The 20,349-nt window shown below is 40.4% G+C and overlaps 1 protein-coding gene across 2 annotated transcripts in view; it reads right to left on the reverse strand.

Annotated features, from left to right (window-relative positions):
• cacna1fa (calcium channel, voltage-dependent, L type, alpha 1F subunit a) overlaps positions 1-20,307 on the reverse strand; it is a 25,756-nt gene extending 5,449 nt beyond the window's left edge. The window contains exons 1-36 of one of the 2 annotated variants that reach the window (XM_085147201.1): positions 19,702-20,307; positions 18,734-18,923; positions 18,456-18,561; positions 14,634-14,773; positions 14,391-14,536; positions 13,924-14,076; positions 13,644-13,840; positions 13,430-13,533; positions 13,137-13,279; positions 12,981-13,049; positions 12,830-12,893; positions 12,700-12,726; positions 12,025-12,185; positions 11,685-11,910; positions 11,379-11,586; positions 11,126-11,246; positions 10,938-11,010; positions 10,057-10,120; positions 9,914-9,971; positions 9,735-9,831; positions 9,507-9,636; positions 9,341-9,400; positions 9,109-9,215; positions 8,861-8,948; positions 6,447-6,554; positions 6,283-6,335; positions 6,045-6,191; positions 4,506-4,707; positions 4,259-4,417; positions 4,058-4,168; positions 3,867-3,950; positions 3,093-3,113; positions 2,481-2,615; positions 2,316-2,381; positions 2,078-2,169; positions 1,061-1,220 (exon numbers count right to left, since the gene is read on the reverse strand). In XM_085147201.1, the coding sequence (XP_085003327.1) occupies positions 1,061-1,220; positions 2,078-2,169; positions 2,316-2,381; positions 2,481-2,615; positions 3,093-3,113; positions 3,867-3,950; positions 4,058-4,168; positions 4,259-4,417; positions 4,506-4,707; positions 6,045-6,191; positions 6,283-6,335; positions 6,447-6,554; positions 8,861-8,948; positions 9,109-9,215; positions 9,341-9,400; positions 9,507-9,636; positions 9,735-9,831; positions 9,914-9,971; positions 10,057-10,120; positions 10,938-11,010; positions 11,126-11,246; positions 11,379-11,586; positions 11,685-11,910; positions 12,025-12,185; positions 12,700-12,726; positions 12,830-12,893; positions 12,981-13,049; positions 13,137-13,279; positions 13,430-13,533; positions 13,644-13,840; positions 13,924-14,076; positions 14,391-14,536; positions 14,634-14,773; positions 18,456-18,561; positions 18,734-18,923; positions 19,702-19,720 (4,089 nt within the window). In that variant the 5' untranslated portion in view covers positions 19,721-20,307. Of the gene's footprint in view, positions 1-1,060; positions 1,221-2,077; positions 2,170-2,315; positions 2,382-2,480; positions 2,616-3,092; positions 3,114-3,866; positions 3,951-4,057; positions 4,169-4,258; positions 4,418-4,505; positions 4,708-6,044; positions 6,192-6,282; positions 6,336-6,446; positions 6,555-8,860; positions 8,949-9,108; positions 9,216-9,340; positions 9,401-9,506; positions 9,637-9,734; positions 9,832-9,913; positions 9,972-10,056; positions 10,121-10,937; positions 11,011-11,125; positions 11,247-11,378; positions 11,587-11,684; positions 11,911-12,024; positions 12,186-12,699; positions 12,727-12,829; positions 12,897-12,980; positions 13,050-13,136; positions 13,280-13,429; positions 13,534-13,643; positions 13,841-13,923; positions 14,077-14,390; positions 14,537-14,633; positions 14,774-18,455; positions 18,562-18,733; positions 18,924-19,701 lie in introns of both variants that reach the window. The other variant, XM_085147199.1, reaches the window with a different exon arrangement.
• Between the last annotated feature and the right edge of the window lie 42 nt (positions 20,308-20,349).

A 20,349-nucleotide genomic window follows, 5' to 3' on the forward strand; every position in this document is an offset into this window, starting at 1 on the left:
GTGAGATCTAAAACCTGCAGGACACCGGCCCTCGAGGCCTGGAGTTGGACACCCCTGGCCTAAACTGAGAAAACTGTCCAGTGGAACAGTGGAAGAGATTAAAGGCCAACGTCTGTCATAGGTAAATATTATAAATCGCATGGATTACATTGGGTTCCATAGCGAGATTGAAATTGTCTATATATTGGATGATTACTTTTGATATTGTAACATTTCAGTGAAGGTTCTTGGTGGACTAGGGTTATATTTTAGGTCAGGGGTAGGAAACTCCAGGCCTCAAGAGCCCTGCAGGTTTTAGATATCATCCTGGGTCAACTCACCTGAATCAAATGATTAGTTCATTACCAGGCCTCTGGAAAATGTCAAGGCATGTGGAGGAGGTAATTTAGCGATTTTAAATCAACTGTGTTGGATCAAGGACACATCTAAAACCTGCAGGACATTGGCTCTCGAAGCCTGGAGTTCCCTACTCCTGTCTGAATCATATATGATACTGCTGATAATTCTAAGCAGGTAATCTGGAACAGATTATACTCTGCTGTATTTTGTGCCGTTTTTACCATTTCCACTGCAGGAACGCAGCAACTTGATAGAGTATGAGATCCTACGTGGACCCTCCTCTGCCTGCTCTCTAGGGCAAACGCCACCTTCTTTCGACACATTTAATGTTTTAAAATAGCACTATGGTCAAAGTACTGTTACCAAAATATTTGTGCCCTCTTAAATCGGGATTTTGTGGTTTGAGTGTGCTGCCTGGATTAATAAAATCCGTGGATGGGAGTTGTCTGATGAGCTGGGAATTGGAGAAGACAGGGTAAGCTTTTAAACCTGCTAGTACGCTGAAGCTGTAATACTATGCTGTCTGCTTTCATCTAACTTTGATTCCTCCTGACCTGATATTCTACAAAACACGAGTTAGAATTAATTATACCTACATTTCTTTCAGAGACAGGAGGTAGAGTGTTTAGTTATATCAAAAGAAAGGACATGTTTTACCACAAACAAGATGAACGAAGGGATTTTAAAAAAATGATCCCGAATTTTCGGTGGCTTTGCTTACCAGGTAAGCACATAGCATGAAGAAGCTGATGAAGTAAATGTAGGCCAAGTTGCTACCGCAGGTGAACTCTTCACCAGGTTCAACGTCAGCTTCTGGGTCACAGCGTCTGCCAGGCAAAGCTGCCAACATGATCTCTTGCCACTGCTCTCCAGTGGCACACCTACAAGGAAAAACAGCAGCATTATCACTATTCCTTGTCACAGTTTTAGATCTTCTAGATGTTAGAAAAGATGCATGAAAGTAATTCAAGTTTCACACTAGAAGCACTTTTTGTTTGAGCAAAAAGTCGTGTTAATGCAGCACAGTAACTTCTGATTCTGAGTAAGACTATAATAAAGAAATGTATTATCGGAAGAGAGAAGAAAGCCATGGACTGTGATAAACGATGGACATAGCTTCCATGCCATCACCAGTTGTTTCTCAGACTGTGCATTGTGAAGCTTCGGCATTTATGTTTTGTCTGCAAAAACAACGATATAAAATACGGATGATTCAGCTTTCAGGTCTGAAAAGTAAAGCTCTCTTTGAAGTGCGTTAAATGTGCATTCTTGCTAATGAGTAGCAGGGAGCGATACCTCTGGTTGCACAAAGAAACTGCCCCGTATTAGTTAGAAAACAGGATGTTCATCATGTAAATTATGATCCTCATAAAAGTCAAAAAGAAAGATAAAGTAAGGCACATGGTGTCACATTTTAATTTTTTATTTAAAGTGCTCCAGAAGGCACCTATACTACAAGCAGTGCTGAGAGGTTCAGTCCACTGATCCAGTGGTCACTGAAGGTGGTAAGCCTTAACACAAAACACTTTTTAAGAGGCCCCCTTAAGAGTCTTTATGAAGGAGGACATTAGTTTCATTGCCAAAAACAGTTTTCATTACAAGGCTGTAATTATTAACATTAATTTAATCTCTCTGGTAGCCGGCCTCCAGTGGCCATTGGATGAAGTAAAGCTTCATTTTTCAACAATTCAGCTTTGTCCCTTTCATTTTGCCCCTTCCTCTGGCTAAAACGACTCACCTAAAAAGTACCAGAACAGCCATAAAGAAAGTCTGGAAGTTGCAGTTTCTGTTGATGTGTGTGTCCTCATCAACAGCCACCTTCCCAAACATCTACAAGAGAAAAAAAAACAGTCATTAAAACCAGAGACTTTTTATTATTATAGACTTGTAAACTGGGGGCAGCCTGTATGATGTAATGGTAATGTTTTGTTTATCATCGGATACCTGTTTGATTAATGTTCATAACAAAGACTCACCTGCATGCCGATCACAGCATAGATAAAGAAGATCATGGCAATGAGGAGGCCGACGTAAGGTAAAGCCTGAGCAGATAAAAGTCGAGAGCAAAGTTACATAAAAGTTGTCTACAGGTGTCACAAGAAATTGTTTAATCCTTTTGTTATTTCTGTGCTGCTACTGACCTGGAGGGACTTGACAAAAGTCCAGAGAAGAGTCCGAATGCCTTCTCCTTTACTGAGGAGTTTGACCAACCTCAAGACTCGGAAAAGACGGAAAAATGTGATGGACACTTTTCCACTTTCACCTTTCCCGGGACCCTAGAAAGAATAAAGGCAGACAGAAATAGTTAAATATCTGAGACTGAAAAAGCAGATATGTCATCAGGAGTGTGAAACGTGTCCTGAAGGCCAGGACGGTTTATGTAAACGGTTAATTCTGGCCTGCTTGAAGCGCTTGTCAAGTGTAAAGACTGAAGGTAAGAGCACCGTTTTTGGACTTTTCACAAGCCATTTGGATTGGAAATCCTTAAGGTGAATGTTCAAACTATTGATTTCCTCCAATCCAGAAGAGTTTCAAGGCTTTCTTCCTGACAAAGGCGTTACCCACACCCTGAGATATCACAGAGAAATGCAGCCAAGGAGCAGCACAGAAGTGTTTAAGTTATGAGTAGAAAAGCTGAGACATGTTGTTCAAGTTGCACTTATTTTTCTCAAGGTTATTAGCTTATTAGCTTTTGTCCACCCAAAGTGTATTGCAGAAGAATTAAAACGAGTAGTTCAGCATTCAGCTCTTACCTCACCATGACCGCCTCCGCCCTGCATCGTTTTGCATGTGGTGAACAACAGGCAGGCGATACCATGCAGGAGAAAAGAAATTAAAGCACAAATTATTTCATTTTCAGAGTAATACATATTTCAAGCCATATAGAATTTCTTCCTCAAAAAATTGTAGAAAGGTTTATTTTATTATTTTTCATTGTGTAGTTCTTAATCATTTGTTTAGTTTATTGTTCACAAAAGTGCAGCTGACAACCCTGATGGCAGTAATAGTTTTCCTTCTCGCATCTGAATTGTCTTCTGATTTTATTCCTACATAATAGCACCATAATAACCGAAACCAAGCTGCTGAGATCCCTTTTAGCTCCTGCAGCTAAATACCAGCAAATCTTCAGGATATTAGAAGGAAAGATTCATCAAAATTGCACAGAAAATACTGGGAATGGTGTCACCCAGTGTGTTAACTGCTCACCTCGCCCGAATTTAGGTGAGCAATTGCTCACTGGATATATTTTCTTTTTTAGATCATTCTCTGTAAACCTAGAGATGTTTGTGCGGGGAAATCCCAGTTCTCCACCAACAACCATGCCTTGTTCAAAGTCATTTAAATCACCTTTCTTCCCCAATCTGATGCTCTTTCTGAATTTCAACAGGTTATCTTGACTATCTCGAAATGCCTAATTTGACTCATTTATTGCATGACTAATTGTTGGCGTGTGATTGGCTGATTAGATATTTGGGTCGTTAAGGAAGGTAGCTGGTGATATTTTGTTGCTGTGTGAACAAACTTACGCTAAATTCAGAGACTGCAATGTCCAACACACTTCCCACGACGATAAGTGCATCAAATGAATTCCAAGGATCGATGAAATAGTGCTGCAAAGATTAAACAAGCAAAGTGAGAGTCATCGAGACAGCAGACAGTGAGTGGAGTTTGAGTTGTGCCAAATATCATTGTCTGATGAAAAAGAGTGAAACCTTACATGTGCCCGCAGAGCCATTAGCTTGATAATCATCTCTATAGTGAAAACCACAGTGAAGATCATGTTGAGGATGTCCATAATGGAGGTGAATAGTTTTGACTGCTCATAATGCTGAGAGGAAAAACAACACAAAAATTCACATCACAGCCCTGAATCAATATTTTAGTATTTTATCTGAGTGAAAACTGACTGACATTGTACCTGAACAGCCAGAGTAAGGGTGTTTCCCAGAATCAGTACAAACATGACGTACTCAAACTGGCTGGAGTTGATGATTTTCCAGAATTTGAGCTGGGATGGGTTTTTGGGAATGTAAATCTTAATTGGTTGAGCTTTCAATGCATAATACACGCACTGACGCTGTGAGGAGGGACAGGATAGAAAAGATTGAGTCTGAAAGAATGCTATTACACTGAAATCAAAACTACAGTTTTTAATGATAACTAACCTGATTTTTATTGAGTTCGCAGTTTTTGAACTCAGCCTCTCCTTGCTCTCGAAATGTAATGATGACAAAACCCACAAATATGTTCATCATGAAGAAGGCGATGATGATGATGTAGATGATGAAAAAGATGGAGATTTCTACTCTGTAGTTGTAAATGGGGCCTCGATTTATGGCGTTGGCATCGATGGCCCGGTACAGAAGCCTTTAGGCAAAAATAAAATAAAAAAGACAAAGCGAGTGACACACAGGATTCCTGATACATTGAGTCATTTAATCATTGATATAAAGATTCCTAAACTTATGTTATTATTTGGAAATAAAAGCCATGAAAAGGTGATATAGTTTCGTGTATGTATTTCCTCTCTGTGCCGTCACAAAAGAGCATGTCATTTCTGTAGCAATATCTTTACATAAGTAATAAAGAATAATCTCATAAGGCAGGCTGTAAAACAACAGCCCCAGTGATATTGTAGCGTAGCCCTCAGACACACAAGAAACACAGTATTTCTTTTGTCTGCTTAAAATGGGGTAGTTCAAGCTTTGGCATAGCAACGCAATCATGAAATGTCAATTCAAATTCTATATTCATCATTATTTGTGTGATGTGTAAACAATTTATGAAACAAATAGTTGCTTGGTGAATATTTAGATGGATATATTTAGATTACAATGAAATCAGGACTACAGTCACAATGACAAGTTTTTGGCAGTGACACATATTTTGTGTTTCATATACTTTCCTGTTTTTATTGTTGAGCACAGATGTTTGATGTGATTAAGATATGGACATTTTAATTTAATGATCTTTGAGCCTTCCTAAAGCGGAAGAAGATGAATGGATGGATGGATGGATGGATGATCTTTGAGCCTCTTACGTCTCATTTTTGCCTTGTGAAAAGTGCTATATCATGCTGAAAACTTACCAGATTGTCACCAAACTGCTTCTGGATCATTAAAAGCTGGTCTTTGAGTACATGTTAAGTATGGCCAGTGCTTAAAAAGCGGAGAGACAAACAGAACCCCAAAAACTGTGATCAATTTTGAGCACTTTTAAGGCAGGACTGGATTTTGATTAGTCTAAATGTTGAGTCTTTGCATGGCTTTAATTTATTGACCAATAAAAGTCTTGATGTCATGATGGTTCTTCACTGTTTCATGGAAACATGTCTTGGAGCAGCTGTGACCATATAATTCTCTCTGGGGTTAATAAAATATTCTTATTCCGATTCTAATAATAATCTAAACAAAAAGTGAAGCGGCAAAGTGTATGAAACATAAACATTTGTGCCACTGATAAAACTTTAAGCCACGACTGTAGTGCTCTGAAGGCCGTTTTCACTTAATCTTCAGCTAAAAATAGTCCCTACAACTGCTCTGTTACTTCCTGTTTTAGCGATATTTTCCAAAATAAAGAAAATAACAAAACGCTAAGTTGTTCAATAAACTTCTAAGAAATAAACTTAAAAAAAATGAACTCCCAAGCAATGACACAGATAGTTTAGAGAGGTGATGGACTTAAAATGTAGAATTAATACTCACTGCGGCCAACCTTCAAATGTTGACACAGTGAATAAAGCCAACATTCCCATTAGCACATTATCAAAGTTGAAATCGCTGTTCTCCCAGATGCGTTCCCTGACCATGGGGTGATTCATATCTCCATCCTTATACACCACAAATGTGCCTCTAAAATTAGATGCATGCACATCTTTTAATAAACAGCGTGATAAGAAATTGTCAAGAGCTTTATGTTGTGTGAAAAAAAAAAACCACTGACTTGCACTCATTTGGAGTGTGTCTGGCTTCGTCAGTGCAGCTGTAGAATCTGCCCTATAACAGCAAACACAGAGAAGTTACACTATTACAAACACTCACTCGACACACTCTATATATCTGCTGAGGGTGTTAAAATCTTATCGTGCTGAAAGTGTGAACATGAACCTTGAAAAGCTGCACTCCAATACACGCAAACATGAACTGGAGGAGGGTTGTGACAATTAAGATGTTACCGATGGTGCGGATCGCCACAAACACGCACTGCACCACATTCTGTGAACATATAAACAGCAAAAACGATGTGACTAAAAAGCACCATGTTACACTTTTTTATGTACACTGAATAAATTGTACAGTATAAACAACAATATTGTCACAGTTGCTGCAGATTTGTCAGCTGCACATCCAAAGGTGCTCTGTTAGACTGAGAGCTGTGGAGGCCATTTGAGTTCAGTGAACTCATTGGCACGCTCAAGAAACCAGCTTGGCAATTCGAGCTTTGTGACATGGTGTGTTATCCTGCTCGAATTAGCCACTAGAAGACAGAAGATCACACTGTGGTCATAAAGGGATGGACATGATCAGAAAGAAAATGCCGGTAGGCTGTGGCGTTTAAAGGATCCTCAGTTGCTACAAGGGGACCAAAAAGAATATCCCCCACACCTGTACATCACTACCAGCAGCCTGAACCGTTGACACAAGAGACAATGGATCTATGCTTTCATGTTGTTTACACCTAATTCTGACCCTACCACTCAAAAGTCACAATCTTACAATCTTCTGTTATCCAATTTTGGTGAGTTTGTGTGAATTATAATCTCAGTTTCCTGTTCTTAGCTGGCAGGAGTGGTAGCTTGGATGGTCCTCTGCTGCTGTAGCCCATCTGCTTCAAGGCTTGATGTGCTGACATGATCTTCTGCATACCTTGTTTGTAACAAGTGGCTATTTGAATTTCCTGTTGTCTTCCTATTAGCTGGAAGCTGTCTGGCCATTCTCCTCTGACCTCTGACATCAACAAGACATTTTCAGCCAAAGAACTGCTACTCACTGGCCCCGTATTTTGGACCATCCTCACTGAACCCTAGAGATGAATCCCAGTCTATGAGCACCTTCTGAAATACTCAGACCAGCCTGTCTAACACCAACAATCATGTCATGTTCAAAGTAAATTCAATTTCCTTTTTTCTTCTGATGCTTAGTTGGAACTTTGTCAGTTTCTCTTCACCATGTCTACACTCCTAAATTAGTGTTTGCCATGTGAATGGCTGATTAGATATTTGTGTTAAGTGATCAGCGAGTTTACATGACACTGATTAAGTGTGACATGACATGAAAAGGAGGAGCTGAGGTGCAAGCGGCTTGCAGATGCAGCAGGCTGAACGGCGCACCCTTTATGAGATTTGCTAATTGGATACATAGAAGGGTATCAGCTGAGCCATCAGCCATGTAGGTAGGCAGTGGGATCAGCTGTTATCAGCTTGGAGACCAAGCTTTACTTGGTGCTCTGTCTGAAATAATGCTTAAATGAATATTGGAATGAAACTATAGAATATAGCTGTTTACTAGGGGTGCAACGATACTCGTATAGATATTGAACCGTTCGATACAGTGCTTTCGGTTCGGTACCCATATGTATCAAACAATACAACATTTTTTATTTATTTTATCAACTTTTCTTCTGACGATGCTGTCTGTGTTGAGCGCTCAGTGGATCTGCGCTTGACAGTGCAGCCTAGGCGGAGTAGTCGAACGCAGATTCAATGAGCGCAGGGCAAGCTAGCAAGACAGAAGTTAAGCTCTCCTTGCAACATGGCAAATTGAACCTCCCCCACCCTCACTCAGATCTGGCGTTTGGAACTATTTTGGTTTTAATGTGATGTATGACCCTGAAGGTAAGCGTGTCATGGACAAAAGTAAAACAGTATGTTGGATGTGCCACGCAATGCTCAATGGTGGGAACTACTGCGTTAGCGCAGATAGCTCGTTAACGTGTTGGCCGTCCAGCCCCACGCACGGGGCGATCCGCGGTAGCTCATTAACGGAGATTTGCCGTGTTGTGGCGTTAACGTCATTTCAATGAGATTAACGCTGACAGCACTAGTGGGAACACAACGAACATGACTGCACATTTATGCCGACATCATCCTAGTGCAAAGACAAGTGGAAGCAGACAAAAACAACAAGCACGCATGCTACAAACTTTACCCGAGTCATTTGATTCTCCTTATGGGGACCTGATATGTTTAATATGCTGCTGAGAATATAGCCCAGAAGAAGCGTATAGTATAGCTTTTATTTTGGAAAGAGCCATTTCTCTGTAATAAACTCTCTTTTCCAAAGATGAGTGATTTCTTGATCTGATAGATTTATTTTTTTATTACTTTGTTGTTTCAGCAACATTAAATTTAAAAACTGTACTTTTGAGTTAAAATATATATATTTATAATTTTAATAAATGACAAACTAAAAAGCATGAACAGTTTTTTGTATCGAAAAAATATCGAACCGTGACACCAAAGTATCGAACCGAACCGGACCGAACCGTGAATTTTGTGTATCGTTGCACCCCTACTGTTTACCTTTAATCCCTTGGCTCTGTTAATGGCTCGAAGAGGCCTGAGCACTCGAAGCACTCGGAGAATCTTCACCACAGAGATGGCACTTGAGCTGGAAGAAACAAGGAAAAGAGATTAGAAAAGAAAAGTTTGAGCTCATAAATTAAAAAAAGTTATCCTCAAATCTCTTCTCTTTGCTACAACTGCTCCTGATCTTTCTGCCAGAACCCGACAGAAGAACCACAGCTTGCGTTTCACGTGTATCTACTCACTGCAGAAAGAAGGACGTGAGTGACACACTGACAACCAGCAGGTCAAGAAGGTTGAAGGCATTTCTACAGAAGGAGCCAGTGTGCAGAAAAGCTCCATAAACAGTCATCTAAACATGAGTGAGAGGGTGAAGAAACAACGTCAGAAACTCATTGCACTGCCATGTACTTCTGAGGTCTGCTAGTGCATAATTTTCTATTAGATTTGGTTCTTTACAGCCACTGCAGCTGTTACCTTAAGTACGATCTCCACAGTGAAAACTGAAGTGAATACATAATCAGCATATCCCAGCACCTGAGGAAGACAGAAGCTAAATCAGTTCTCAGTCTAATGAATAATATTATGAGTCAGTAAACATGTAGGGAATATGACAGGAGAAGCGAGTGAAGCTTGGCCTTACAGTGTTCCTGAATGAGTGGGATTTAATGGGATCCTCAGCAGCCAGTGAAATACTACTGAGGATGATGAAGATGAGGATGAAGTTGGTGAAGTAGGGGTGATGGATGAGGTTGTGGCAGGCGACTCGTAAACTGAGGAATGAAAAACGGGAAGGAAATCACGTGCACGGCACTGGTATTAGATTGTATCCCTTCAATCATTTCTCGGGTTCATGATTATTTAAAATTACCAGTTTTTCTTTCCGAGAATGAAGAAGGAGCTTCCATCGGGTATTGGTACAATCTTTTCTTTGGGTCCGGAGAAATCGGGCTTTAGAGGAGCCACTCCTACAATAAAGACATACTTATAATCACTGTTGGTCAAGATAGTTAATATCTCTCTGTTGGGTGTAATGTCGATCAAACTCACCCTCCAGGCCTTCGATGACTCTCAGCTCCTCATTTTCCTGCCAGTCGTCATCTTCGTTCTGCTCCCAGGACAAAATATCAGCGGTTACTTCGCTTTCTATAAACATTCAATATAATATATAAAAAGATTTCAGAGTTCCTTACCCCTGCATCTTCATCCTCTTTCTCTTCATCTTCATCCCACTCTTCTTCATCTTCCTTTTTCTCTCTGAATAAATAAATGTTCATACACTACTGTTATGCTTCAAATAACATTTTATATTGAATACACTGATGCGTAAATGCAGCAGAAATTAGAAGAACGTGTCACCGTTTCCTTAAGCATATCGAACCAAGCTGCAACCTACACAGCTGACCTAAACTCGTGTGGGAGGGACAAAAACTGGGACGGGGGATGGTATGTGATAATTATACAAAAATGCATTATGACCAAACATCTACACTTTGGTCATGTCTGTTTAAAGGGTATTGTTCCCAAAGTCATGGGATTTGCTCAGATGCAAGAGAGAGAAGAAGCTTTCTCACAGCTTTCTGTATGTATTAACACAGATCTGAATGCTCCAGACCAGGGGTAGGGAGCTTTAGTCCTCGAGAGCCGGTGTCCTGCAGGTTTTAGATCTCACCCTGGGTCACCACACCTGACTCAAATGATTAGTTCATTACCAGGCCTCTGGAGAACTCCAAAAAAGTGTTGAGGAGGTAATTTAGCCATTTAAATCAGCTGTGTTGGATCAAGGACACATCTAAACCCTGCAGGACACCGGCTCTCGAGGCCTGGAGTTCCCTGCCCCTGCTCCAGACCAAACTACTACGTTTTTTTAAACAGGTGATGAGATTCGCTGATGCTGAGTTAATCAGTTCCATCTGATTAACTTGTTGCTACTTATCCTCTTAATTGCTATGGAAGGAGTAGGGAAGAGCTGTGAAATATTTGTGTATATAGTCCCAGAGAGGGACATAATGCTGAGTTCACAAATTTGGGTGACTGTAGCTACATCCATCTGCAGTCTATATATCAAACTTACTCGACTTTTTTCTTCCCACCACCTCCTGCCAAGTTGTCCACAGCGATAGCCAAGAAGACATTAAGCAGGATGTCTGATCACAAAATTAAGGAATTGCTGTTTATTCCTTTTGAAATGAAAGACCAAATTTAATATTTAGACTGTTCTAGCTGATATCATTGCTCATAATCATTTGTTGAAAAGGATACAGTTACCACAGACAAAGAGGATGACAAAGTAAATGCACACCACCATGTTAGGGAATATTGGCCCTCCGTATGCCATAATGCCATCGTACATCACAGCGTTCCAGTCCTCTCCAGTGAGGATCTGTAACAAAAGTCCATCCGAGATGAACAAGAAGGAATTCAACAGACAGAGGGAAGGAGATCTAATCAATACCATAAACAGAAATGCTAAGCAGTGAGCATAAGAGAGAGATGTTTTGGAGACGTAAATCACCTGGAAACATGTGAGCAGCGCCTGAGGGAATGAGTCAAAGGTGCTTCTTTTCATCTGAGTGTCATCAAAGTTGAATTTGCCTCCAAACAACTGCATACCCAGCAGGGCGAAGATGATGAGGAAGAGGAAGAGCAGAAGCAGAAGGGAGCAAATAGCTTTCATAGAGTTGAGCAGTGAAGTGACCAGATCAGACAAGGCAGCCCAGTGCCTAAAAATGACAGGACATCATGACCACACATCAGGATGGGCAGATAGGGCATGGAAATTTGTAGTTCCCTTCTCACGTAAGGTTTAATCACTAATTACCGAGTCATCTTAAATATGCGGAGCAGTCGGATGCAGCGTAGCACCGATATGCCAATGGGCGGGATGACTTCAAATTCTACGAGGAGTGTCTCGAGAATACCGCCACACACGACAAAGCAATCAAAGCGATTGAACAGCGCCATAAAGTAGATCTGCAGACCAAAGGCGTACATCTTCATCAACATCTCCAGAGTGAAGAGCAGCAGCAGGATCTTATTGGCTCGCTCTGAGGGACAAAAAAAGTAACATTTGTTCTTATATCACTGACTCATTCAGAATCAAAGCATAACAATGGTTGGGATCACAGGTTAGAATAAAAACGGGCGGGGTTATTTAGTACCTTGCATTTCTGTGAGCCATTTCGGCTGCCCGTAATGCTCTGAAGCGCTGGCCACAGTGTTGAGAAACACCAACAGAAGCACCAACCAGTAGAAGTTAGTGGTCTTTACTGCAACGCGGCAGTTCTTCCTGAGAGTGTGATTCAGCTGGCACAGCTGGTCACTAAAGAAAGTGTAGAATGAACATCTTTACTGCACGCATACTAGACATGTACAGTCAAAAAATATTAATATGACATAGCACAATCTCACCACTGGCCTCCGTACTGAGTGATCCACACTGCATCATTAGTTGATTGATTTTATACACTTGTCACAATGGGACTGAAAACGCCTTAATTCAAAGATTTATAGTTTTTGTAGACTGCACCCATAAATTAATTTATCTGTTTTGTGTTTTCTTTATTTGCAATTTGTGTTATTTTCACATCCTGTGTATTGTACTTTATGTTACCAGCTCTCATTTAGCCAAAATTTGTGTTTAGCATTTAGCGTGCAAGCGGGAAAAATCGCCTGTGCCTGCCTGAGCTGTGATAAAATCATGATATCATATTTATTTTTCATGATTATTTTACCATTAACTTGAAAAGAACATCCTTTTTGTTTCAGGTGTGAAAAAATGCATCATTTATTTAAACCCACTGAGCCTAAAGTTGTACGTCTTCTCTTATTCTTACCAGAAACTATTGGCCATCATCTTTGCCCTGTGAAAGAAATCAAACAAGAGAGGAACATTAATAAAATGACACCATCTCCTCCACAGAAAAAATGATTTAAAACAACGTTGACCTTTTTTGTTTTCCTTACATGAGAGACGCACAGAAGCCGCTATCATCATCCAGGTATGCTATATCATCATCTGAGTCTGACTCTGCTGAATGCACACACACGTACTGGCTGTTAGAGATTATCACGTAAAATGAAAAATAATAACAGCAACAAGCAGCAGCTATCATACCTCCTCCATCCTCACTGTGCTTATACCAGCCAAACTTCTTCATCATCTTTTTCTTTGCAATTGCAGCACCTTCAAAGACACATAGAGGCAGATTAGCATGTACAAATGTAAGGATTTGAGAGTCTATATTTGAATGTAAATGTTCTCCTAACTAACGTTTGTTTCCTTCTTCGTCCACATCCTCGGCCTCTATGAGCCAGTCCATGTATCCTATCATGTCCTCCTCCATCTGCTTGCTCTCCTGCGCCTTCTGCAGCTCACCACGAGCGACGGCCTTCTCTCTTTCTTTAGAGAACTCTCTGTGCTCATAAATACAAGCACAAACTTAATAACAACAGGAAAAACCATTAGGGACATATGTGGTAGATTCATTTTAAAGTATCGCCTTTGTTTCTCATTGCACAATTCACGCAAAGGAAGTTGAAACCTGCAGTGCAGGGACTACCCACCCGCTCAACACACCCAATACAAGATTGATAATGAAAAATGATCCAAAGATGACCAGAGAAACAAAGTAAATCCATGGGATCTCATAGCCAATAGCATCATTCATCTGCACAGAGACAAAGGCATAAAGAACTGATAAGTATTGTCAATCAACAAAAGAAAACAAAAGAAAAAAATGGAGCTTGAAAACTGTGATCTAGCAATATGTATGTGTACCCAGTAGAGTAGATCTGTCCAACCCTCCATAGTGATGCACTGGAAAACTGTTAGCATGGCAAAGAAGATATTGTCAAAGTTTGTGATCCCTCCGTTGGGGCCCTCCCACTTGCCCCTGCACTCAGTCCCATTAGTGACACAGAAGCGGCCGTTCCCAGCAAATGCACAAGGTGTTGGGTCATCGTCCACCATGAGACCTGGAACAGGAAACGGCAAGAGACCAAAAGGCTTTGAGTCTAGAAATCAATGACACATGGAAAATCCACAGAATGACACAGACCTGTGCTCATGAGGTAGCACGTCTTGTGCATCCTCCCAATGAAAAGCTCCAAGCCGATGATGGCGTAGATTATGATGACAAACATGACCAGCATACCAATGTGGAGCAGGGGCACCATGGCTTTCATGATGGAGTTCAACACAATTTGTAAACCTGACAAGACAAACACCAACATTAACAACAAAAAGGCAGAAAAAGAGGAGGAAGTTTAAATAACAAAATTAAATTTGACTTTTTAAGATTAAAATGAATTTTTGCTTTGATGAAGAATTTGTATAGATGTGAACAATAAAACAAAAAATGTTAAGAATACAATTAAAATATATCTAAAAAGAACAAAATGTTGAAAATAATAAATAATAATAATAATACTAAAAATAAATAAGCTGCTTTGTCTTTTTCCCCCCTCAGTGCAAACCTTCACTTCATACTTCATATCCCAACAAAACTAATTGTAGTTGACGCACTTGGCACTCCAGACACAAGTCGAAGTGGTCGTAACACTCTGAACGCTCGGAGAGCTTTGACATCCAGGCCTCCAGGTTTTCCTGCAGCGTGGTGGCCCTCACCGGGCTTGTGATCTGTCATTCCTTCTGCCATCACACTGAACAACCTGCAGAGTCAGAAAATAGCCGCTGTATTTGACTTTTTGTACTAACAATACAACATTCGTGGATGCAAAATGTGACTTTATAAAGTACACAAAATACCCAACAATGACGATAATGAAATCAAGCAAGTTCCATCCGCTGCGTATGTAGGCGCTGGGGTGCATGACTAAGCCGTAGGCAAGAATTTTAGTGAAGGTCTCAATGGTGAAGATGACGAGAAAGACGTACTCAACTTGTTCCTGAGAACAAAAGAAAAGGTAACACGGGGATGGTTAAGTAAAATTGGAAAGACCTTTTACAGACGGAATGTGAAAAAAAATGGACGAAAACTAAAGAAAATGTCAAGTTATTGTTAGGGCTGACATTTAGAGGCTGTTATTTCTTTTTATCACACATTGCAACTGGTTTTAGCTCCTGCCTAATGCAAAAAACAACCTGTGCAGTCATTAAGAGCTGATACTGTTGGCTTTCTAACCTCTTAACCCAGTGTCTAACACACGCATAAGTCTGCCAACAGATCCCTTTTCTGTAACCTTCAGCTTAAAGCTTCTAATCAGTGTCACTGTCACTGGGACTTTACCTCACGCTGACACTATAATCCAGGAACTAAGTGCTTTAATATAAGAAGATGGAGCTTGGAAAATCTGTAACCTTCCCCAAAATCTGATCCAAAAGTTATGATGATAACGGATATAGTTAAGTCTCCAATGATGAATATCTGTCTGTCTGCTCTGTGAAATCCAACAAAGAGATCTACTGTCATCTATCCTGCTGCGACTGTGTGTCCACTACACATTTGACTAAACGGGTCTGAGCTCAAACTCAAATACCGAATCAGCTGTTATCTCTCTGCAAACAATGTCAGGATTATGTAAAACAAAGCAAAATTGCATGACTTATTTTATAAATGTATTAAGTTATTATTTAGTCATAGGAATCTTTTATTATTAATAGAATTTGCTCACAATTTGACAACAATATGACATTTTATTCACTGGAAAAAGAGATCAGAAAAAAAAAACAGAGTGCTGGAAGGAAAGAAGGGGCAGATGGTTGGTGTTTAGGTAAGTCATGATCCCAGATAGATGTCACGTCACCGAGGTTGTGGCACAACTTTTTCCACGCTAATGCATCACCATCCACCAGAACACCAGACATACTGACTGAACTAATGAAATAATGACTGATAATACATATCAGGCATGTGTGTCTCAGATAGATAATGGTCACGCTCACTGCACTACCACCAGTATGGATGAATGAATGGACTCAGTCACTTATATTCGATCCAACAATGAAAATGATTCCAGGAAGGCAAAGGGAAATCTTCTTACTGAGAGTAAAGCTGTAGAAACCAGGAACAGAAAAGCATAGAAATTGTAAAAGGAGATCAGACATGTCATCACATGACAATACAAAGTGTTAACCTTGTTATATTTCCAAGGCTCGAGCCTCCTTTCTGAAGTCTGATGAAGGCAGCTCTATATGATCAAAGCACCAGCGTCTCTTTGACGTTTATAGATAACAAGACTTCCTCCATGTAAGATCTTTCATCAAACATTTTTTCCTCTTCACACGTCCTCCAACGATATGATCTCTTCGTCTATTTGACTTTCTGACACCACTGCCAAGTATCCACAGATGTGTCTAAAAAATGAATAAATCTGTCATGTATCCTGCAAATTAAGAAGTAAAGGTGAGGCACTGTTAAAGACGTAATTTCACTTTCCTTCCTTCCCTTCTGTGTAGTGTTACAGACCTTCTCCTTTCTATACTAAGTTGGGTTTCCCTTTGCAGGAGTCAGGATGCCTGAAGTATAGTCCTCCACACAGAGGTTAAATAACGAGCTATGCATTGTCTACCATTCCTCTTGCATGCCTTGCCCCTGCTTAAATGTCTAAATAAATACTTTCTCTGCAGACTAAGTCTAAATTGTGCACTTGTAGGAGTCTTCATTTAATAGTAAGGTTTTAGACTTCTGCATGGCTACATCTCTTTAAAGGCTCTCACCAGTTGCCCACAAAACTAATATGTCCTCGGGGACCTGTTTTCCTGGCCACTAAAGTAAAAACCTAGCAACTCAACAAGTGTCAGCGTGTGGGAACTGCTGTGAACCAGAGTGGCTGGTATCTGTGTTTGACGAGTAGGGTTATTTTGTTAGGTAACAGGGTAGGCATTTGGACAAAAGCAGTTAGAGCTGGACATACCGGCCCAATGTGGGGTCAAACAAGTTTCTAGCAATTCCTACTGGGATAATAATGACCTTCAGGAGTAGAGACTTGGACCCTTTAGACAGCGAGCTGGTCCAGCCTCTTCATCACTGGCTTTTACCTTAATGTTTCTAGATTAGAGATGTCATTAAAACAACTAAATAAAAACAGTGTGCCAGTTTGTATCACATACAGAAGGTGTTCAGGAAGTTATTCACTATCAAGCTGTTTTATTCATATTGTGTCCAAAAACATATCTTTGACCCACACTATCATCTGTGATCTGGCATATAATGTACAGGGTGGGCCATTTATATGGATACACCGTAATAACATGGGAATGGTTGGTGATATTAAAGTCCTGTTTGTGGCACATTAGTATATGTGAGGGGGCAAACTCCTCAAGATGGGTGGTGACCAGAGATGGGCAGTAACGCGTTACTTGTAACGCGATACTGTAATCCGATTACTTTTTTTCAAGTAACGAGTAAAGTAAGGGATTACTATTGCAAAAACGGTAATTAGATTACCGTTACTTTCCTGTAGGAACGCTGCGTTACTGCGTTACTAAAGCCGTGATTTTTTTTTGCCAGAATGTTTCATGACAGTGACATAAGCAAGTGCAACGTTTGTGACAACAGCTGTGTGCAGATCAACAATGGATAATATATCAAGTGCGGAAAGAGTATGAGAGTGCAGCGTTTAAAGCATGGAAGTACTGACCTTACTTTAAGTTTGATTCCATAAAAAGTGACAAAAACATTCGTGTCCGTTGTGCGTGGGAAGAAAACTTCTTTTTACAGCGAAAAAAAACCCCTAAACACCGCACCCTAAGCAAGCACCGAGTGCATTATGACGTAATGGGAAATTCACAGAGAAGCTTGCGGATTCTTTCACTATTTGAAAGAGTGAGTGTAAACACACACACAAAAAAAATATTTTATGTGCTGGAATGTGCAGAAAATAGGTTTAAATATTAAACAAATTTCTTCCAGTCAGAGAATGTTGCATATAATTAAATTTTTGCTTGATGCATAAAGTTAAAAGATTAAAACTAATAAAACAAGTTTTAAAAATGGACTTTTCCATTTGATTACATTTTGTATGATGGATTATGTAGAAAAAGTAGAATTGGGCTGAAAGATCTATTGCTTTATCACCTATTCAGGTTGTAAATCGTGTTTTTAAAAAGTAACTAAGTAACTAAATAATTAATTACTTTTGAAAATAAGTAATCAGAAAAGTAACGGGATTACTTTTTGGGGGAAGTAATCAGTAATTAGTTACTGATTACTTTTTTCAAGTAACTTGACCAACACTGGTGGTGACCATGGTGGCCATTTCGAAGTCGGCCATCTTGGATACAACTTTTGTTTTTTCAATAGGAAGAGGGCCATGTGACACATCAAACTTATTAGTAATGTCACAAGAAAAACAATGGTGTGCTTGGTTTCAACGCAACTTTATTCTTTCATGAGTTATTTACAAGTTGCTGACCACTTATAAAATGTGTTGAATGTGTTGATTGTCAATGCAACCCTCTTCTCCCGCTCTTCACACACTGATAGCAACACCGCAGGAGAAATGCCAACACAGGCATCCAGTATCCAACCATTCCCATTTTATTACGGTGTATCCATATAAATGGTCCACGCTGTATGTTTTTGGTGGCTTTGTTAAATTATTTTATATTTGTTCACTGAACACTTACTAGTTGGTGGTTGGTAGGGTTGGAATCGTCATCTGGAAACGGCTTGGTGACACCCATGGCCACACAGTTGGCAAAAATGGCAAGAAGAATGAAAATGTCAAAGGGCTTGCAGACTAGTTAAGGCAAGAGCGGGCCTTGTGAATGTATCTCTCCAGGAAAATACATGAAACAAATGATTATTAATGAATGTGCATCATATGCAGGATTAAACATACACAAACCAAAACACACTACATGTGCAGAGACAAACACAGCAACTCTCTCAGAGAAAAGGATATTTCCACTCCACCAGGGCCAGTGCAGCCATCCGGATGGGGTTGCTAAGGGTGAGGCAGCAAAGAGCTCGGGGGGCCCTGAGGGCAGACTTGTTTGCCTGTATCGCCTTCTTGGCGCCCCCTCCTCTTTTTCTGACCGAGCCAGTTGACCCGAGGGTGTCTGATTTGCCTGCATCGCCCCCAGGGAGGGCATCTGAAAATAAATAAGTCAATATATACATAAAGATTAAAAAGGCAGGGTGAAAATGCGCATTTTCACACACAGTGAATGTTAGCTCTGTTGGGCATGGGTTGAGTTGTTTTATTGTAAGTAAGGATATATACATGCAGGATAATTGTTTCTTTTGTTTTGGGGAATAGATTCAGTGTAAAAAAAAAGCAAGTTAAACAATGTTTTGTCCAGTTCCAGTGTGCATTTGCACACAGTTTCAAGTCATGTTACTCTAGCATTGCTTATGTGAGCTCAGATTTTATTATCTAACACAATTAGGAAAGGATTTGACATGTGGCTGTGGCAACAGGGAGGTATTCTGTCCCGGAGGCTTCATATTATAAGACCAGATGTGACCTACTTCTTTAGTGGGAGCAGCGTGGCACTTAGCCCAGCCCTATCCCCAAGTAGACCCACGAACACCTGTTGACAAGGCACTGCACAGAGAATAAGCCTAAGGGTACTTTTATCATCCCATCCGTGAACAAACTAAACGAACAGCCAAGACATAAACTGTCTGCCCTAGTAAGAAAACTTTGAATATGAGACCAGCTGTGCATTTTCTGGTTATTATAAAAGCCCATATTTATTTTACTAGTTAGGTTTTGTTACTTTTTAGAAAAGCATCATGACAAAAATGTTTATGCTCATCTTACGTTTGTCTGTTCCCACTCAGAATAGCTTTACAGTGCAATAAAACATAGCAAATGTTACGCGCGGAGGCATACTAAACACATTCCTGAAAGGCTGACAGACATACCTTTCTTTGCCGGGTCCATTTTCGCAGGTTAACGCCACGTAATCACTGAAGAAAACGCACCATCAACTCCTCACAAAATCTGTGATGCGTAATGGATCACAGATTTGAATTTGGCCCCCAAAGAGAGAAGGGAAAAAATAAGGACCATCTGTAGCCTGTCATTTCATATCCACATGCAGAAAGCCGGTGCAGCTGAGAGGCTGCGGGCCATTCTGTTCACGGCCAGTTTGTAGCCCATAAATCCAATTAAAGCCGCTTTCTGGTCATTTCTTGCGGTGAGTAAATGAAGACTGCAATTAAGTTTATCTATGCGGGCACACAACGGTGAGGAGTATTAAAACAAACGCGTGCATATATTCGCGGCGGCCAGCCGTCAGGATTAAAGTAGCTGAGCCGTTTAAAAGGATGACAAGGGAAATCTTTCAAGGGGAAGGTGGAGGTGGAGAAACTCTCCGGCTCTGTGGGAGTTTGCTGCGATGTTTTAGTTTTGCGAGAGAATAATATTAAGAAAATAGTCCATCAAGATGAAGAAAACAGTTGCAAGTTGGGACCCCAATATTTCAGGACCTTGGAGAGAAACCGCCACTGTATGCAGTACCGAAAAACCGGCGACGGGGGGCGCCAGTCAGCAGTAAATCACAAGAGTGC

Source organism: Neolamprologus multifasciatus, chromosome 20 (genome assembly GCF_963576455.1).
Source record: "Neolamprologus multifasciatus chromosome 20, fNeoMul1.2, whole genome shotgun sequence".
NCBI lineage: Eukaryota > Metazoa > Chordata > Actinopteri > Cichliformes > Cichlidae > Neolamprologus > Neolamprologus multifasciatus.